A 20677-nucleotide genomic window follows, 5' to 3' on the forward strand; every position below is an offset into this window, starting at 1 on the left:
GAACTCTACCTTGTTCTTGGAGCTTTCCTTCTGTGGTAAGTATATTAGGAAAATGAGTACAATTTTATTTATTATTGGTTTTTTGGGAGACAGAGTCTCTGTTTTGCTCAGGCTGTCCTCAAACTCAGTATGCAGCCCAGGCTGGCTTCCTACCTCACCCTCTTCAGTGCTGGGATTATAAGCATGTGCTGTCACACCCAGCTTGAGTAGAATTTTAAAAGCTCTTCTTTTTTTCTTTTTTGGTACCGGGGATGAAACTTGGGACCTTGTGCTTGTGAGGCAGGTGGGCGGAACCACTGAGCTAAATCCCTGGCTCAAAAGCTCTTCTTTCCTGTGTGCTGAGCTCACAGATACAAAGATGGTAAGGCAGAACTAAAATAATGAATGTACTTTTAGCAGTGCTTAGTCTAATGCTGCAGGTGCTACCTACTACTGGCTGAAAATGATTCTAAAGTAACTATGGATATTCAGCAGAAAGTAAATAAACTGAATATCTACAGGCTGAAAAGAAGAAAACAAGTTCTAACTACATGTATTTTCAGTACACAGTGCAGTTCACAGACCAGCCTGAAAAAGTTAAGTCAAGAAACATGACAAATATTACTGTTAGAAAATTAAAATTTTAAGGAAACTTTTAACTATGATTCCTTAAAGAAACAACAAAGCACCCCAACTTACCTTTAAAAACCAAAAGGCAAAAGCTAGTTACCAATAGATACTTCTTACGGAACATTCAGGACAACCCTAACCTTGGTCTGGCAACTTACCAACAAGGACAGTTTAAACATGGAAACTCATTACCTAAGAATAGCTGCTGCATGAGTAAGAACACTCTGTATTAACTGCTTTTCAATTCAGAAATATGTTTTACTGTAAAACACTACAGTTTTAAGAACATGTAAAAGTCCGTTAAAAAAACCCCTTACATATAACTAATAATCTTGTTTAAAAAGATTTTCTCTAGGGCTGGGAATGTAGCTCAGTGGGAAAGTGTATACTTATTCTGCTGAAGGTCCCAAATTCAACCCCGAGTGCCATCCCTGGCCCCGAAACAAAGGACTATCTATCTTGCTCAAGAGTCTGCAAACTTTTCAGTAAGATCCACAGGGCATATATTTTGAGCCACATGTGATCTCTGTAGCATACTGTGTGCGTGTGTGTAAGCTGAGACAGGATCTTGCTATGTAGCCCAGGCTGGCCTTGAACTCCCAGCAATCCCCCCTGTATACTGGTTTTTTGGAGGAACTACTTTTTAAAAACATAAAAACCATTTCAGTTTGCAGGTTGTATAAAAATAGCCCATGGGCTGGATGTGGCCAAGGCTGTAGTTTGCCCCCTGGGGGCTAATGTAACTGAGGTCTCTAATATTTCTGGATACTCTCTAAGCCCTTTGCTATATATGAGTAAGAGAGGGAAATCAGCTGCTTAAAGTGGCAAAACTATACAATAAGTGTGCAGAGTAAGTATCAGGCCCACTTTCTCGACCTGTAACTAGTTATTATTTTATCTCAGGTAATAAGATCTAAAAATTCCAAAAACATAATAAATAATTGCATCAGAAACAACACTTACACAATGCCAAGAAAGCATGCTTCGAGGCCATAAGAACTAGCACTCTTCGGAGGATATCCTTGTTGATAATGTAGTTCTTTATGTGGTAGGTATGGTGCTCCACACAAAACGTTAACAGTTCCAACACAAGTGCCAATAACTGCGCAGTCTGAAAGTCATCTAAAATGAAATGTAATTGTGTACAAGTCAACATGGGCTGGGGATTTAGCTCAGTGGTTTCGCCACCTGCTGCGCAAGCGCAAGGACCCGAGTTCGATCCCCGATACCAAAAAAACAAAACAAAACAAAACAAAAAAAGTCAACATATGTATACATATTGGAGGGCTTCCCAGACACTACCTCATCTCTGGTTCAATTACTCTTCTCCATGTTCCCATGAGTTCAGTTCTACTATTGGGCTTCAGCCCGGGCCGGGGATTTAGCTCAGTGGCACTGTACCTGCCTGGCAAGTGCAAGGTCCTCAGTTCGATCCCCCATGGCGGGGGGAGAACATTAGAGATTCAGTCCCAGTCCTTTTTAGAAATTTTATTTTATTTTGTGACAGGGTCTTGTTAAGTCGTCCAGGATGGCCTCAAATTTAAGATCCTCCTGCCTCAGCCTGCCAAGTAGCTTGGCTTATAGGTGTGTAGTACCCTGCTGGCTTTTTTTCATTTCTCCTATTTGTCCCTTACAGATTATAGCACAAGGCCTTCCACAAGAGTTCTCAATAAATGCTGGACGAACCAAACATGAGAGCTTGGAAAGAGGACCCCAGTTTCACCCAACATGAATAAAACGCATAGGAAAAACAAGTATTTCAAAGACTTGATCCTACAGTCACACAAAAAAGTAAAAAAAAAAAAAGAAAAAAAGGTATGGTTGGGCAAAGGTTTCAATTCAATTCCCAGTACCAAAAAACCAACCAAACGAAAACAAAGAAAACACATTATCTATTTTCTATAAGTGGTAATAAGTAGTGTGTTCAATCAAATATACCATGTTGAGAATTCATATGGCAAAATAATGTGTTTATTTGTACGGTGTCAATAAGGAATATCTCAACAAAGACCCTAAAACTACTACCACTATCGACACCCACACACAAAAGCTAAGGCCCTAAGGAATAAAGTGTAAAAATAGCTTAATATTGAGCACAAGCTTAGGTGTACACATCTGCACTATAAGCAACTTAAAGTGAACTGTCCACAGTTACTTCCTTCAGTTTCACCCAAGCTGATGCAGACTAAACAAAAATGTCTCTCTGACATAGACTACACATTTTTTCAGTATTGGGGATCAAACCCAGGGCTTCACTCATGCTAGGCAAATGTTCTATCACTCAGCTATACCCTCAGCCCCTAAATACACATATTATTTAAAAAGTTGTTTAGAAAGTCTGAAAACCAACAAATACCACCTTCTATTTCTTATTTTACATGTTTCTGTTGTCTCTAATTACAGTACCTTTAAAACAAATTTTACTTTCAACATTGCTTCTGAAAATACATTAGACCTGTACGTTAACCTGAATTCAAACTTTTAAAGACCATGGCTTTTTTTCAGGATATGCTGCTTGCTACAATAAAGACAGTTACTTAGTACCAACTTTGATTTCATAATCCAACAATAGAAAAACCTGACTATCAATTGTCTTACCTTTACTAGGCTTGTCTTCTGTAGTATTTGCTAGTAAGGGAGCAGTAAGAACATGCATACAGTGCTTGTAGAAGAAACCCAGAAATTCAGTCTTTTCTGTTTTCTAAAAAATCAAAAATACTTTTGTGAACTTTTAACTGGACTGGTTTCTACCAGCAATAAATAATACACTAGCTATGAAAAGGAGGAAAAATGCCATGGCTTACGTTGGCAGTGGCTAACATGTTCTCTGGGTCAACTAAAGTTCGAAGCAGGCCCATAAGTTGGACTGCCCCTCCAAGTTCAGGATCTGTATCACAAATCATGTGTTCGATAATAAGGTTGATGAGTAAAATATCCTGGTGAGAAAAATACACATAATAAGGATCACTTATTATAAGCAAGAACAGGAAAAGCACACACTAAGGTATACACTCTAGGATTACAGCTAGGTCTAGATGTCATGTTAACTGCAAACAAAGTCCAATGACTGACTCACTTCTTTGTTAGGATATATAGCAGTATTTATTTCCCTGTGTGTTAGCTACAGGGACATTAAACAGTACTGAAGAAAGTTTCTTTTTCTAGTATCTTTAAATTCCTCTGATAAAAGCAAAAAAAAAAAGGGTAAGTTTCATTTTGGTGCTTTTAGATCTTTACACTTCTCTAATAAGTCAATCTATTTTTTACAGAAAGCTTACTGGCTTTACACTCATAGCATTAACAGAATATTAGCTAGAATTTATAACACTGTTCTACTGTCACTGGATTTATTTTTATGATTCTTTCTATTTTTGGCAAATGACACCTGTTCTCAATTCATAGAAATGTTTAAAGGCTTCCTTTTAAAATAAACTTAGGAAAACAGGTGACACCCTATGTCTGAAATTAAGGGAAATGAAAAAATGGTATTTATAGAATACACAGAAGAACAATGAATCAGCTAGATTACAAATGTCAAAGAAAATAGACTGCTAGTTTTCCTGAGGCTGGTGTTTCTAGCCCATAGAGTAAAGACCAATGGGGAATTTAGTGAGAAAATTCTCTATTCTTGTATATACAAGCAATGGTAAAATGGTCATGGACAGAGAAAATGTAGATGGTATATGGAAATGATGATCAATAGTAGAAATCAAAAGGCCTATACACATGAGTGAAGTAAATATGAAGTACATCTCGTTGACCTAGTAGGTTATATGGGAACAAGTATAGCTCTTAAATATTCTGGTTCTCGGGCTGGGGATTTAGCTCAGTGACACCGTGCCTGCCTCACAAGTGCAAGGTCCTGAGTTCGATCCCTGGTACAACAACAACAACAACAACAACAAACTGGTTCTCAAGATAGAGGACTATTTCCTTAGAAAAAAAAAAGTGTTATTAACATTCAGCACTTCAAACTGATACTTTCCTGAACCTGTCCTGGCATTATATTTTAAAAAATAAACCTTAAAGATAGATGTTACTATTCATTCTGACATTATAATACATTATTAGGGTTTTCTGAAATAGTTAACAAAGGCTATCTTCTCATTTTCTACAGGCTAGAATTCAGCAGATGTTTTTCCTAAGGGCTATCTTCTTTTCCCTCTCAATGAACTCAGAGCAGACTAGCCTAAGTCTATTCTTAAGTGAAAAGTTATTTTCAAAATTTTGTGGAAGAAAAATAGAACCACCGGTTTAATTATCTAAAAATAAAGCAGAAAAGCATACATTTTGGACTCCTACATACATCATGCACTATACAGCTTCTAAATGTCCTTCATATAATTAGGATATATGGTAACTTTAAAACTCATTTAAGGGCCAGGGATTTAGCTCAATGGTTTTGCCGCCTGCTGCGCAAGCACAAGGACCCGAGTTCGATCCCTGGTACCAAAAAAACCTCATTTATGTACTATAATTTCTCATAAATGCTGGTATGCATGTGTATATATGAACAAGGCAAGAGCTCATTTTTTATGTTGTTGTTGTTTTTTTTGGTACTGGGGATCGAACTCGGGACCTTGTGCTTATGCGGCAGGTGCCAGAACTGCTGAGCTAAATCCCCAGCCCCTAGTTTTTGAGTTTTTTTTTTTTTTTTTTGGGTACTGGGGATCGAACTCAGGTCCTTGCGCTTGCAAGGCAGGCTGTGGAACCACTGAGCTAAATCCCCAGCCCTCATTCTTTATGTTTAGGAAATAGCTCATTAAAAATTTTTCAAGGAGCTGTGTTTCATCTTTATTCTTGATGATTCAGTTATTTCTATTCCTAGCAAAGACAACATTTTCCTAGGGTACTCATAATCCCATATGTGAAAATTAATTGATTAAATGATTTAAATAAGAATTTTTCAAGTTAACTCCAGAATTAAAAAAGAATGTCAAAAAATAGGAAAGAAACTTAAATTAAGAAATCACTGCTGTAAAACAATAAATTTATAAACTAAGACAAGAGCCAAATTTAGGGGGAAAATAAGCCATCTGATATGGCTACATTTCCCCCCAAAAGCAATAATTTAAATCTTAAAAATGAAAAACAAACACAGCTATAACTCCATGTATAAATACTTACTATTAGTGCAAATAATATTTACCTTGCTGGTTATTTTTTGCTCTGTTAACTTCTTACTTACATCATCATTCTGTTGTGCCTCCTGCATGACAAACTCTCGTACCATGGATGGATTATATTCAACCAAGTATGAGAATATATCAGTAGCAGCACTTCGCACCTGTGTATCATCCATGCCCTGCAGAGAAAAGGCATTTATTCTCATGTAAGTTTAAAAATACAAAACTTATAGCTGTGTAAACATCTAAAACCTAACAAATTATAACAAAATACCACAATGTAAAAGGTTTAAAGAATTGTGTTACAGGTAAAAGCCTTCTGTTCCACAGATAAAATTACACTTTCTAAATCACTTACTCCTGTTTTTTTATTTTAATAATTAATAGGCTGCAAAGTTAACAAATTATTAAAAATATAGAGAATTCCTTTAATAGAGCATTCTTTCAATACAGTGTCAGGACACTAATCCTGGAATTTCACTGCTTCTTTAGCTTTATGAAACACATTAAATGTGGTTTAAAAAATAACAGTAATTGGGCCGGGGATTTAGCTCAGTGGTTCTGGCGCCTGCTCTGCAAGCAAGGACCCGAGTTCGATCCCTGGTACCAAAAAAAATAAAAAATAAAAATAACAGTAATTAAAAAATGAGGAGAAACAAACTTACAAGGATGACTTCTAAAGCTGGTAATATGCCCATATTTGACAAAGTCTTGAAAAAAGCGTCTCTGTTTTGAGGTTGTAGCGTTTGGGAAAATGCACAAAATTCTTTCAAAAAGTTAACCTGAAATTAAGAAAAAGTTAAGTGTTAAAAAGTTAACCAGGGATTAAGGACAAAAAAAAGAATATAAAAAATTTGTTTTTAATCTTATGTGTTTCATAACATCTAATTTCTTACCAATTCCTGTCTTTTTTCCTCATCTGTTGCTTCATCTGTTAGTTGTGCAAACAAATCTGTCAGAAATTTTTCATCTTCCTGTGAAATAAAGGACAAATTTAATTATGCTAGTGAGAAAGCATATAAAAAATGTAATTTCAGTATGCTGTACTATATAAATTATCGTAATTAGAAAAAGCAAAGACGGTATTAGCAATGTTGTTCTATCAAAGAAGGAAGAAAAAACAAACTATTAAGACATATTGGAGACTCCTATCAGAAAGATTATTCTTACATTTTGGCAAGGTTCTATTTCCTAAGACTTTCAGGGCCAGATAGTAAATATTTTAGCTTTGCAGGCCAAAAGTAGTTTTTAGTACAATTACTCAATTCTCCTATTACAGCATGGAAGTAGTCAGACAATATTATATAAACAAGTATGGCTGTATTCCAATAAAACTTTATTTATAAATAGCAGGCATGGCACGGCCTTAGTTTGCCAACCCATTTTTACAGGTTTATATAACCTAATTTTAGAAGTTAAGGTTCTACAATCTTTCAAATGAGGACAAAGATAAAGCTTTCTTTAACACCTCTCCTTACTGAGAATTGAACCTAGGGCCTCACATACACTAGGCAAGTACTTGTTACCACTGAGCTGCATCCCACCTCTTTTTACTTCTATTTTGAGACTAAGTCTTTCTAAGTTGCTCAGGCTGGCCTCAAACTTGTGCTCCTACCTCAGCAGATTATAGCTGGGGCTAAAATCATGTGCCACCATGCCTAGGTGCTTCTTCAGGTTTTAAAGATACAGAAATGAGCAGGGTGAGGTGGTATACATTTGTAAAACCAACCCTTTAAAGGCCGAGGTGGGAGGATTCCAAGTTTGAGTCCTGCTTTAGCAATTTAGTGAGACCCTGTCTCAAACAACAATAAAAAGGGCAAGGATATAGCTCACTGGCAGCACACCCCTGGGTTCAATTCACAGGTACCAATAAAGAAAAAAAAAAAGGTACAGGAAACAATTCAATTATTTTAAAAAGCCAAATTCAGAGCTTTTAAATGAACATCTAAAAAAAAAAAAAGATAAATTAATACCTATTATTTGAAGATAACCATAGAAATTTACTATAAGTTAAATTACTTTAAAAAGAACTCAAAAGATAGCCTACAAGATACTAATCTAGGTAGGTAATGCCGAAGAGTATACAATTTGAACTGGAGATGTTATCTTTGCTTCTTTATTTTATTTTATTTTTTTGTTTTTTGAGACAGGGTCTTCCTTTGTAGTTCTGGCTAGCCTCGAACTCCTGATCCTCCTGCCTCAGCCTCCCAAGTGCTGGGATTACAGGTATAGGCCACCATGTCTGTCTGTCTCCTTATAACTGAGACACAGCTTAAGAAATTCACCCATGTCCCATCAATTTACCCAAACCTAATCACGTCATACAGCCTTCCTGATTGCCTGTTCAATTTTCCTTGTCATTATTTTTCATCAAAATTTTGTTAATATTTTTCTTCTACACTAACTCAGCTAGAAGCAGATTCAACACTATCTTAGCCCCACACAGGCTGAGGGCTAGGTACTATAAACACAAGTAAGTATGGAACTTCCTGCTATATGATAAGCTTCATATCACTACTGTAGGTATTTAAGGAACATTTTCTGTATGATACTAAATTACTTGTCTATTCTTACCTTTCCTTTTTCTAAAATATACAAATATGCCATATCTCATTACATAGTTTTTTTGTTACTGGAGATTGAACTCAGGACCTTGCGCTTTCAAGGCAGGCGGCAGAACCACTGAGCTAAATCCCCAGCCTCTCATTACACAGTTTTGACCATATGTTTGTTAACACATGGCATCTGATTTCAAGGCTTATCTCACACGTGTAAGAATGTTTCATTTAAATTGTGCCTCAAAAATTTTCTAGCTTTCACAGCACTTTGGAAATAAGGCCTAGCATCAAAAGAAACAGTACCATAGAATCGGCAGCTAGCATTTTACAGAGCATAATGTAGGAAAGAAAAGAATGAACAACTTAAAATAATTTGTACTTAATGAGTAAAAATGGCATTTTACTCATAAGAAGACCAAGAAAACAGGTGACAAATTTGTACCAAACAAAAACAGAATCATATCGAACTAAAGAAAATGTCAGTATATAACTCAGGACCATCCATTGAGACCAGGAATCAAAACTGGACCAGGGCTGGGGATTTAGCTCAGTGGTTTTGCCGCCTGCTTCGCAAGCGCAAGGACCCGAGTTCGATCCCTGGTACCAAAAACAAAACAAAACAAAACAAAAACTGGACCAGAGAATGAGGCTCTACTAGCTAGTAATAGCTAGTCCTTATAAAGAATTGACAGAAATTGGTATCAGACCCCTCTCCCTCTGTTATTATCTAACCACAACACTCTATGTAGGATTGCTATTATACTTACCACATTGTATTACCTATATTATGATTACATGTCTGTCTTAAATGAACAGAAAATGTCGAATTAGTCAACATGAAATGGAATTATTTCTACTTCTAGGAAAATGAGTTGCAAGTTAAAGCATTCAAAATCTGAAAAACCAAAACTTTTTGAGCACTAAAATGATGCTCAAAAAATTTTGGAATTTAGAACATTTTTTTCTTTCAAATCTTTGTTATAGATGTTCAACTTTCAAAGTCTATACAATCTGAAAAACTCTGAAATCTGAAACACTTCTGATCCTCAGCATCTCCAATAAGGAATGCTCAACATATATGTAAAACATATGAATTCAAGTTTAAAAAAGACAAAAACAAAGACAATAAAAATAGAGATTTTCTAAAAAGGAACAAAGATTAGGCATACTGCTTTATTTGTAATAAACGCCACCAAGCAGCTTTGACATTTATTTGTTTCTCTACATTTAACAAGTCCAAGTTTTATATTTTTTACTTATAGGTCTGAAGTTTTAAAATAGCTTCCAAGTTATGTCACATTTATCTGTTATTTTTACATTATCGTGGGTATTATAGAAACAAAAACCATGGAAGAGGGGTTTGCAAATAAGAATCTTTCTCTGCATTACATAAACTTTTTTCATCTAAAACAGACCAACTTACACATAATGGGATGATCCAGCTTTGAGGGCATTACAAATGCAAACTATTGGTTAGTTCTCAGAAATTTTGATTATTTTGTGTAGAATCCAGGATGCAATTCTGAAACAAGCACCCTATTAACAGAAGACCTGAGAGACCGAACAAACTATAGAAAGAAAATTTGTGGAGCGTAATAAGCAATAATCAGTAGATGTCTCTTTTTATTTTTTTGGTACCAGGGATCGAACTTGGGACCTTGCGCTTGTGAGGCAGGTGGCGGCACCACTGAGCTAAATCCCCGGCCCCAGTAGATATATCTCTTAAATGCTGTGGAGTCTTGCATCATGTTTAACATGTTACATGGAAGATTTCATTTAATCTTCAACTTTAGAGAGTAAGGCATATCACCATTCTTCAGATGGGGAAACAGAACTTTGAGAGGTTCAGAAAGCAACCATTAAGTGAAAAGGGCTGTCTGCTTAATTCCCCACTCTCTCATACATTACAAAAACATGTCTTTTGGTAGGAATACACGTAGATATAATTTGCCTCCTATTAGTCTCATGACCTCAAATCTGGGCCTTTACTGTATCATTATCCACGATTCCTATAAATTCTATAGAATTTATGTATTTAATGACATTTCTCCTGGCTTCTTTGTTGTTTCTTTCCTCTTGCAATCTATTCTATGATAGAATATGATAGATTAATACCTCTCAAATTTCACGTTCAATTATTTCATTAGTATCATTCCAGTATAATTTCTTCAGGTTTTTTTTTCCTGTTTCTTTCCCTTTTTTTTTTCTCTTTCAACGTTGGGACTGAACTCATGCATGCTAAACAAGAATTCTGTCACTGGAGAAACCCAGCCTCAAGCTAGATTTCTTTATAGAACTTACATTCCCTACCCAAACGCAACAACTTTCTGGTCTCAGAGTATTACTATTTATCATAATCTCTTGCAATATCAACACACTTACTGTTTTTTTTTTTTGTTTTTTTTGGTACCGGAGATCGAACTCGGGTCCTCGCGCTTACAAGGCAGGCAGCAGAACCACTGAGCTAAATCCCTGGCCCAACATACTTACTGTTAAACTTTAAAACTCAGTTTAGGGATTTAAAGGAAAAAATGTTTGCTTGGTTTTTTTTTTTTTTTGCTTAAGGCAGTAACATTTTAAATGGTATCAATCAAGCAGGCACTTTTTTAAGTAGGAAAAAGAGTGAGTTAACTTACCTGTAACATACCAACAATTTCTACCTTATTGAAAAAGATAAAAGAGTGAAGTGTTGATAACATATTTTCTTCAAAGACTGAAGGGGTAGGGAGAACCATGTCTTGTATATACTGAACTCTGTACGTCTGATGAATTTTTTGTTTCAGCTCAGGATCTGATATGGGAATCACTTCTTTAAACTTGGCTGTTTTTGTTAGAAACTCCCTGTGTTTTCGTGGTTGTGATAAAGCAGGATCATATTCTAAACATCCAATGACGTCCATTATGCATTCCTCAGAGAACATAACCTCAAAAAGAGCAGTTCGGTTTAGGAGAAAGATGCCTTTGATAATTTCATACAAGTGGTGCAGTCCTTCGATATTTTCCAAGTCCTCACACACATGAAAAAGCTCTAAGAGCTTTTTAATATAACCCTCATTTTCCAGTGCTAGTGCAAGTTTCTCTCGACGGAGGGGGGAAGGTAAAGATGATGCCACAAGTTCAGCAATTTCCTCGAGGCGACTTAATTCACAAGATGGCAATTCTAAACCTGGTGATGACATATCATCAAACCTTTCCTCTTCAGATTCATCCACAAGGTCCTGAGTGATGTCCACTGAAGGATCCTTTCCTTGAACCTACGAAAAGGAATTTGTGGTAGTTGACAAAATATAAATCAGCAAGCCTATATGATATTTAGATGAATGCAAGAAATGTTACAAGAAAAAAATGATAACCTTTTCAAGTTTAAGAATTATTTTTCAAACTTGACACAACTGGTTTTCTATGTTACTTTTCTCCAAATAACATATACTCTCAATTTTAAGGAGGTTAATTAAAGTTCAGAGATGGAATGAACTTTTTCCTAAAGTACAAGGGTGTCAGGCAATAGCAACTTCCTTGGATAGGTTAAACCAACTAAGACTGTCAAAGTGTCTCTCGTATAACCAAAACAGAGGCCTGATGGCAAAACATCTACTCACCATTTCCACATCTATGGCCAGGGATAGGAGATTTTCCAAGAGACCCGGGGAAATCTCCTAAACACTCCTAGGACTGTCCTACAGGATAGCCCAAACCACCAAATTCTTGATATTTAAGCAAAATTCAAACATGTCATAATACTGTGATCACAGTAAATATATGTAATTATAAACAAGGAAAATTTTCTTTTGGTTTTTTGAGACAGGGTCTTGCTAGGTAGCCTAGGCTGGCCTTGAACTCACAGTGGTACTCCTGCCTCAGTCTCCAAAGTGCTGGGATTATAGGCATGTGCCACCACACCTAGCCACAAGGAAAATTCTTAATGTCAACTGATCCAAGAAACCAAGGGCCAAAGAATATAAGCAAGCCCAAGGCTCACTCTGAACCAAAGTGGGCCAAAGTCTTGCTAGAAATGCTAGATGGTACTCAAAAAAAAAAAAAAGATTAAGAAAAACTGCATGGAGATGGATGCTGTAGCGCACACCTGTAATCCCAGGACTCTGGGGAGGCTAAGGCAGAAGAACAACAAGTATGAATCCTGCATGGGCAATTTTAGCAATTTTCTCAAAATAAAGAGGGAGGGGGTTTGAGGATGCAGCTCGGTGTTAAGGCTCTCAGTTCAATTCTCTCTTTCTCAACAAAAAACCACCACAAAACCTGATAGGATACAAGTACACCTATACAAAAATGAACCATACATGAAGTGCAATCTATATGTAGTAGTTATCCCTGAAGAATATCTACTGGAAGTAACCAAATTGTGAAAAAGTTCTTTCTACACATCCATACCTGTGACTTTTATGATAGTCTAAAAGTCCTAAAATCTGTTATATTCCAAATTTGTCAAAGTAGAAACTCTTAACTACAAAGAGATGGCTTAGAATTCTTCATAGTTAATACATTTTATAAGCATGTTTTGAAATGTTCTAGGGCAGGAAAGAAACAACTTTACAGGCAGGTTAATTTATGAAAAACAGTTGAGTAGAATGTATGGCAAAAATAAATTTTGTAAGTTAAAGAAAAACCATGCCTTCTGTAAGTTAAACCATGCCTTCTATTAAGGCAGTGACTTTCTTTTTTTTTTTGGTACCGGGGATCGAACTCAGGTCCTTGTGCTGCGAGGCAGGCACAAGAACCACTGAGCTAAATCCCCGGCCCAAGGCAGTGACTTTCAAATTTCAGGGTGTACCAGAATCAGAAAAAGCAGGGGCTGAAAAATGATAGACAAATTCAGTCCATCACCTGTATGGTAAATAAAACTTTCACTAGAAGATAGCCACACTCATTTATATATGCACTATGGCTACTTCTGAATAGCAGAGCTGAACAATGGTGAGAGTATATAGCCTGCAAAGCTTGAAATATTTACTGTACTCTCTTGGCCTTTACAGAGGAAGTCTGACCTAGAAGTCAGACATAATTACAGGACCTTAGTTTCTGATCTAGTAGGTCTGGTGTGGGGGTGTGGGTCCCACAATTTCCTTATCTAACAGTTTTCAGGTCATGCCCCTACTGCTGGTTTGAGAAACACATTTTGAGAGCCAATAAATTTTAAAACTATTCTCTGGCCAAAATAAATGTGGAGGTGGAAAAATCCTCCCTAGGTCAAAGTGGCTTAAGTGAGTTCACAACAGTCAATGGGTTTAGCCACTTGAGGACATTAAAAAAAATGCACACTCACAAAAGATTACATTCCTAGAATGAGGTACTAGAGTCAGCAGGGAAAACTCCAGAATCAATTAAGAACATTCAAGCTTAGAGGCAAGGTGAGATTACTAGTCAAGAACCAGTGTTCAAGACCAGTGCAAGAGCGGGTTTTATTTCAATAGCCACAAGGACAAAGAATGATGTGATTAGGGCCGGGGATTTAGCTCAGTAGTTTTGCCGCCTGCTGTGCAAGCGCAAGGACCTGAGTTAGATCCCCGGTACCAAAAAAAAAAAAAGAATGATGTGATTAGACTCACATTTAAAAAAATAAGATCATTCCAGTTGTGGTGTGAATTTGAGAATACCAGTCAACATAAAACCAATGTATGAGGTAAGAAATGATGGTAGCCTGACAGTGGAGCAAAGGAAGATAAGTGAATAGGACCAAGATTAAGTACTAAGGGATGGAATGTATGATCAGCATGACCCATAGATTTCTGGTTACAGCAACTAGACTGCATTTACCAAGCTCAGGACAGTAGAAGAATGAATGGCTCTAGCTGAGAAGATTATGTTTGATTTTAACTATAAAATTTGAGATGTTAGTGAACACTCAAAAAGGAGATCTTGAGATGGCAACAGTATATAAAACTGAGTTCAGTTAAGGCCTAGATTGGAGAGTATGTGTCAAAAAACTACAGCTTTCTTTCTTTCATTTTTTTTTTGGTACCGGGGATCAAACTCGGGACCTTGTGCTTGCAAGGCAGGCACTGGAACCACTGAGCTAAATCCCCAGCCCCAACAGCTTTCTTTAAATCAAACTTTTCATAGACAGCAGTGAATTTAAAAGATCTATTTGAAAACTATTTAAATTTGGGGGTATTAGTTGAAAGCACTGCAAAAACCAAAATATTTTAAACAGAGCAGTGATTTTGTTTTTAAAATTACCTGACATATTTTCTCCCAAATCTCATCACATCCAGCTTTTTCTTGAAAGCTAAGGGCCAAGTCATAATTCTCTGCTTCAGACCATACAATCAGAGTGTCCTTTGGATTAAAAAAAAAAAAAAAAAAAGAAAAGAAATGATTAACATACATTATCACAAACTACTTCAAAGCAACAGGAATTGAGAACATCACTCATTTTTACTTTTTCCAATTCACCTTTTATACTTCATTTTGCCCAATCTATAAAATGAAAACAATGTTTTCCTTGAGAATGCTTGCCTCTATGTGAAAATCATGACTACACAATATTTGTGTGCTAAAGGACACAAATTCTTTCTTTGCATGTTATTACATTTTATTCTCATTACAACATCACAAAGTCAGAGCATATATAACTAGAGCATGACAGAGGATGGAATTAATAAAACTTCTTTTCTCTACTGTCAACTGGTGTTCTTTTCCCAAGCCACATGAGACCCATTAACCCTTTGAAATGATTGGCTAAATCTGTAATATATGAGGACAGAGTCACGCACCAGGTCCAATTGTTTATATCTAGGATGACCAAAGTTGTGTATTTTTCATTAATTTTTATAAGATAAAATAACAAGAAATATAAAAATGACAATTTTATCAAGTTTATTCAATTTAAGAATTGACTGGCTGAAATGACACCCGCTTGAGCGACACTCGGAGCAAACTGCAGTTAACTTTCATAAGAATGTTTAGGGTTCAAGCAGCAGTAAACCTCTAGCTGCTTCATTCAGTCAAAAAAAAATTCTCTGCCTCCTAAGACAAGGTGGCAGTAGTAGTCCAGGTTAGCTTTGAACTTGCTATACTGCTGCTCTACAGCCCAAGCTGGCATTAACTGGCTACCTTCTTGACTCAGCCTCCTGAGTGTTGGGATTACAGTCATTCACCACTGCACTCAGTCAGAAGTTCATTTTTTGAGATAAGCTTGCTTTATATTGCCTAATTTGAGACAAACTTTCCCCCACCCCCCAACTTAAATTCACTGCAGTGCGGGTTGTAGCTCAGTGGCAGAGTACATGCTTACTTAGCAAGTGAGAGGCCCTAGGTTTGATTCCCAGAGTCCTCCCTCCCCAACCTTTAAACACTGCAGAGACTGGCAGAAATCCTATTTTTAGAAGTACACTGGCAAATTATGTTGCAATCTGTTCTGAATTTATTACATAAGGAATTAGATAGTAAAGTCTCATTTAATTACCAAATTGAGAGGACAACACACAAGACAAAACACAACATCTTCAAAATTTTTACCTGTTGCTTCTGGTATGCAGTGTTAGGATTGATTTTAGATTCTAAGAGTAGAGAACCTATGAAACAAACAAAAAAAAGACATTCATTATTTTATTGTAAAACAGTATAATTCTTTTACATACATTTATTAGATTTGAACATCAGATGTAAATATAACTTCAGTAAAGGAAAAATAATTAAAGCAAGATAGTTCTAAGTACAATAACTCGTAACCTAAGAAATAATTATTTTTATACTCCCCCACCCCTATGATCAAGCCCAGGGCCTGGAGGAGTCAGGCAAGAGCTCTCCCACCAGCCACACTCCCATCCTCCAACGCTTTCTTTCTTTTAAAAAGACAGATGGGCCAGGGATTTAGCTCAGCGGTTTTGCCGCCTGCTGCGCCAGCACAAGGACCCAAGTTTGATCCCTGGTACCACACACAAAAAAAGAGACATGGTAAATTGAAGCCGTGAAGTCTGGATGGTAACAAAGATCTAGCAATTCATAGGCAGCACAAGGTAGTGAAAATAGTAGCGTGCAGCCAAGTAATCTAGCTTTATTTTTAAAGTTAAATGTACATATTTATAGGGGACAGTATGATAATTCAACTACATATATGCTATGTGTAATGATCAAATCAGGATAGTCGGCATTTCCCCCTCCAACAGTTTTATTTATTTATTTTTTTGCAGAACCAGGGATTGAACTGAGGACCCTGCACTCGTGAGGCAGTGAGCTTGGTGCCACTGAGCTAAACCTCTGGCTCAAAAGTTTCACATTTTTTGATTAACCCAAATATATCCTAAATTACGTATCACCTTCAGAAAGTCTTATTTTGGGTCTGGGATGTAGCCCAGGGGTACAGTGCTTGCCCTAGCCTGTGTGAGGCCCTAGGTTCAATCCCAAGCACTGCACTGTACACATGCATGGATGCACACATGTCTCATATTTTTCTCTTTCCCTCCTCCCCTGTTCCACTTCCCTTTTTTCTTTCTTTCTTTCTCAAACAGGGACTCACTGCTGTCCAGGCTGGTGCTGAACTCATGGGCTCATCCTCCAGCCTCACCCTCCCAAGTAGTTGAGACCCCACCATGTGTGGCCACTACCCACCCCCCCATTCTACTGAGGAAGAAACTCAAGGCCTTGTATGTGCTAGACAAGTGCTCTGCTACTGAACTACATGACCAGCTATTTCTATTTCTTAATGAATTGCCATACTTCTCCATTTTCAAATAATCAGTTTCTCATAGAAAGCAAATTTGCACATTTCTGATTTTATCCTGGCAGTTTAAGATGCATACTATTTAGAAAACAACTATGACTGGGAAGAAGAAAAGAAGAGGAAGAGGAAGAAGAAAAAAACAACCTTTAAAACAAATTATACCCATCCTCACATCAATCAACTCCAGTCACCCCTCCCCTTCATTTTTGTTTGTTTTTCAGTACCAAGGATTGAACTCAGGACCTTGTGCTTGCAAGGCAGACATGCTGCCAACTGGGCTAAATCTCCTCCACCCTGGTTTTTTCGAGACAGGGTCTCAATATGTAGTTCAGGCTGGTCTTGAACTTACTATGTAACCCAGGCTGGCCTCAAACTCTCGATGATCCTCTTGTCTCACTCAGCCTCCTAAGTGCTGAGATTACAGGCGTGTGCCACCACACACAGCAATCAGCTCCAGTTTATCCCAGGACACACTGCTTAAAGGAAAGTTCTGGCCCCATGCTTGAGGAGCAGTTTTCCTGCAGCTGTCTCTTATATGGCACTGTCACTTCTCATAATACACTTAACAGTTCCTCTACCCATTCCAAAGAGTAGCTAGACAGTGAGAATAGCGCTCTTCACATTTTCAAATTTGCTTTGCCTTTCTGTTAAAATTTATTAATTTTATGCTAGTCTCCAATATTAGTGATTTATTAACCATTTGCTCAGAACAGTGCTAAATGATACTAATACAATCCTCTCACTGTGTTTAGCAGATAACATGGTCAACCCAACATCTGTCTCTTATTCTTTCTATATTTAAGAAAACATTCAGGCTGGGGATTTAGTTCAGTGGTGCCACCACCTGCCTCGCAAGTGCAAGTTCCCAAGTTCAAGCCCCCGTACCAAAAAAAAATTTGCTTAGCTGCCTGGGATGGGCTTGAATATACATACTATCCTGCCTCAGGCTCCCAGAGTGCTGGGATTACAGGCATGCAACATTAAATCTAGACAAAATTCCTTTATTTAGGTTCTTCCCTCCCTCCCTCTTATTTTTGGCTTACTGATGTTCCGACAAGAGTTTCCTAATTTAGAGAAAATTCTGCTTTAATTTTTCCTTCTTTCCCCAACTCTTGCCAGATTAATGAAAACAAAATTGCTAGTGCTTTTTCAATTCTCTTTATATATAATTATCAGGTTTTTATTTTGATGGCTATTAAGAGCTGTAGCTGGGTGTGGTGGTGCACATATGTATGCACTCCAGAGGCTGAAAGAAGAGGACTGCTATGAGATGCAGGCCAACCTGGGCTACACAGTGAGATGCTGTATCAAAAAAAAAAGAGCCATGCTAGTAATAAATTTGTAACAAGAAAAAGCAACAAGTGAATCAATGCATACAGCCTCTCAAAAATACTAAGTTAGAAGCTGCTCACTTGCCTAGCACATACAAGGTTCTGAGTTCCATTCCCAGCACTACAAAACAACAAACAAAATTACTAAAAGCAGGATGGTGGTGGTAGAGTACAAGCTCAGCATGCACAAAGCCCTGGATTCAATTCCCCAAACCACAAAACACCCCCTCAAAAAACTCCCCCAAAACAAAAATATATAAAACTAAGTCTTCAACTATCTTTGCATTCTTTCCTCATTTTAACTACCAGAACATATGCTGAATTCTACTATTTTCCACGGAAATAATAAACTATGCCAGGTACTTATGTATCAAACTTTTTTTTGAGACAGAGCCTCAAACTCTTGATCCTTCTGTCTCAGCCTCCCGAGTGCGCTGGAATTACAGGCATGCATGCACATGCCCAGTTCAAACTTAATATTATTATTTTTCTTTTTAGATTGGCCTCATGTGCTTTAGAGCACAGAAAGTTCTTTATTAACCATTAATTTTAATACACAGATTAAGCAGGAGTCAAAAATAGCACATATTAATATATTCTACTAGCATCCTCCTTTTTTCCCTCAACTCAAACTTACTTTTTAAAGATCAGCCTGAAATCTATCTAATTATACTTAAAAGTTTCTCTGAGAAAATACATACCAAAAAATCTACTTTGAAATACAGTACAATTCATATCCTTGAAAACAATCCATCTCTAGGAAAACCACATAAGTAAAACAGAATGAAAGAACTGGAATACTTTATAAAATTTTATTTATGCAAGAGGTCTCATGGCATAGAACTAACTAATAAAGTAAATGCCTCTTTAAATTAAACTAGACATGGGGCTGGGGATGTAGCTTAGCGGCACAGCACTTGCTTGGCAAGCACAGGGGCCTGAGTTCGATTCCCGGTACCAAAAGAAAACTAAACAAACAAAAAACCCTAGACAAAAGTAAAACCCACCCAAAAGAAAAACACAAATAATCTTTGATAAATACAGTGTCAGACATCATCAAAATTAAAATTTTTAACTGTGTTGCAAACAATATCAAGTGAAAAGACAACCATACAATGAGAAAAAAAATTGGAATTCATATTTGATAAAGGACTCATATCCAGAATATTACACATGAATTCTTACAACTTAACAATAAAAAGACAACACAATTAAAAAGCAGGCAATGGACCCAAACAGACATTTCTCCAAAGATACACAGTCAATAAGTATATACAAGATGCTAAACATGGTATCTGGGAAATCCAAATCTTAATCATAAAGTGGTAATTTCAGCTCCATTAGGATGTGTATAATCAAAGACCAACAATAACGAGTGTTGGCAAAAACGTACAGAAATTGGAACCACAATGCTTGAAAAGTGAAAGGAGGCATTCACTTGAGATTACAGCTTGGCAGTTCCTCAGATGTGGGGGATGTAGCTCAATGTAATGCATGTGACTAACACACGCAAAGCTCTGGGCTCAATCTGCAGTACCCCTCACACCAAGAAAAAAGCTAAGGAGAGTTACTCCTAGGTACATATTCAAGAAAAATGAAAACACATGTTCACACCAAAACTTACACATGCATGCTCACAGCACGTCTATCTGTAACAGAAAAAAATGAAAACCCAAATGCCCAACTGATGGATAAATGTGGTCTAACCATATAATGAACTACGACTCAGTTATACAAAGTTATGAAATTCTGACACATGCTACAACATGGATGAACCTTGAAAACCATGCTAAATTAAGAAGCCAGTCCCCTAAAGACCATGTTATATGTCCTGAATAGGTCAATTCAGAAAAAAAGGTAGTTTAGGGATGAGGGATATGGAAATGAATGGATTATGATTGCTAGTGGTAAGAACATGACTTCTTTTAGAGGAGATAAAATATTCTAATATTAGATTATGGTGATGGCTGCAATACCATGTACATATTAATTAAAAGTTGTGTGTGGGCCAGGGATTTAGCTCAGTGGTTTTGCCGCCCGCTGTGCAAGCGCAATAACTCCGAGTTCGATCCCCGGTACCAAAAAAAAAAAAAAAAAAAAGCAGTGTGTGTGGGTTACTAGGGGTGTAGCTCAGCGATAGAGCACATCTAGCATGCTACAGGCCTTGGGTACAATCCTTGGCATTGCAAATAAGTTAAACATTACACACTTTGAATGGGTTAACTATCAAGCATGCAAAAGCTGCTTTAAAAGTTACAGCAGAGCCCAGTGCACTGTACAGGCCTGTAATTCCAGCTACTGGAGGCTGAGGCTTGAGGATTCAAAACTTAAGACCAGTGTAGGCCATTTAGTGAGACTTATGTCTCAAAATAA

General features: G+C 37.1%; 1 protein-coding gene across 2 annotated transcripts in view; it reads right to left on the reverse strand.

Annotated features, from left to right (window-relative positions):
* Ppp4r3a (protein phosphatase 4 regulatory subunit 3A) overlaps window positions 1-20677 on the reverse strand; it is a 36924-nt gene that overhangs the window by 8641 nt on the left and 7606 nt on the right. The window contains exons 2-10 of one of the 2 annotated variants that reach the window (XM_004837062.4): window positions 15770-15825; window positions 14489-14587; window positions 10930-11547; window positions 6632-6709; window positions 6401-6517; window positions 5798-5914; window positions 3414-3545; window positions 3208-3310; window positions 1573-1731 (exon numbers count right to left, since the gene is read on the reverse strand). In XM_004837062.4, coding sequence (XP_004837119.1) covers window positions 1573-1731; window positions 3208-3310; window positions 3414-3545; window positions 5798-5914; window positions 6401-6517; window positions 6632-6709; window positions 10930-11547; window positions 14489-14587; window positions 15770-15825 — 1479 coding nt within the window. Of the gene's footprint in view, window positions 1-1572; window positions 1732-3207; window positions 3311-3413; window positions 3546-5758; window positions 5915-6400; window positions 6518-6631; window positions 6710-10929; window positions 11548-14488; window positions 14588-15769; window positions 15826-20677 lie in introns of both variants that reach the window. The other variant, XM_004837061.4, reaches the window with a different exon arrangement.

This window comes from Heterocephalus glaber, unplaced genomic scaffold (assembly GCF_053883595.1).
Source record: "Heterocephalus glaber isolate CG9 unplaced genomic scaffold, H.glaber_assembly_v1.0 deba00001608, whole genome shotgun sequence".
Lineage (NCBI taxonomy): Eukaryota > Metazoa > Chordata > Mammalia > Rodentia > Bathyergidae > Heterocephalus > Heterocephalus glaber.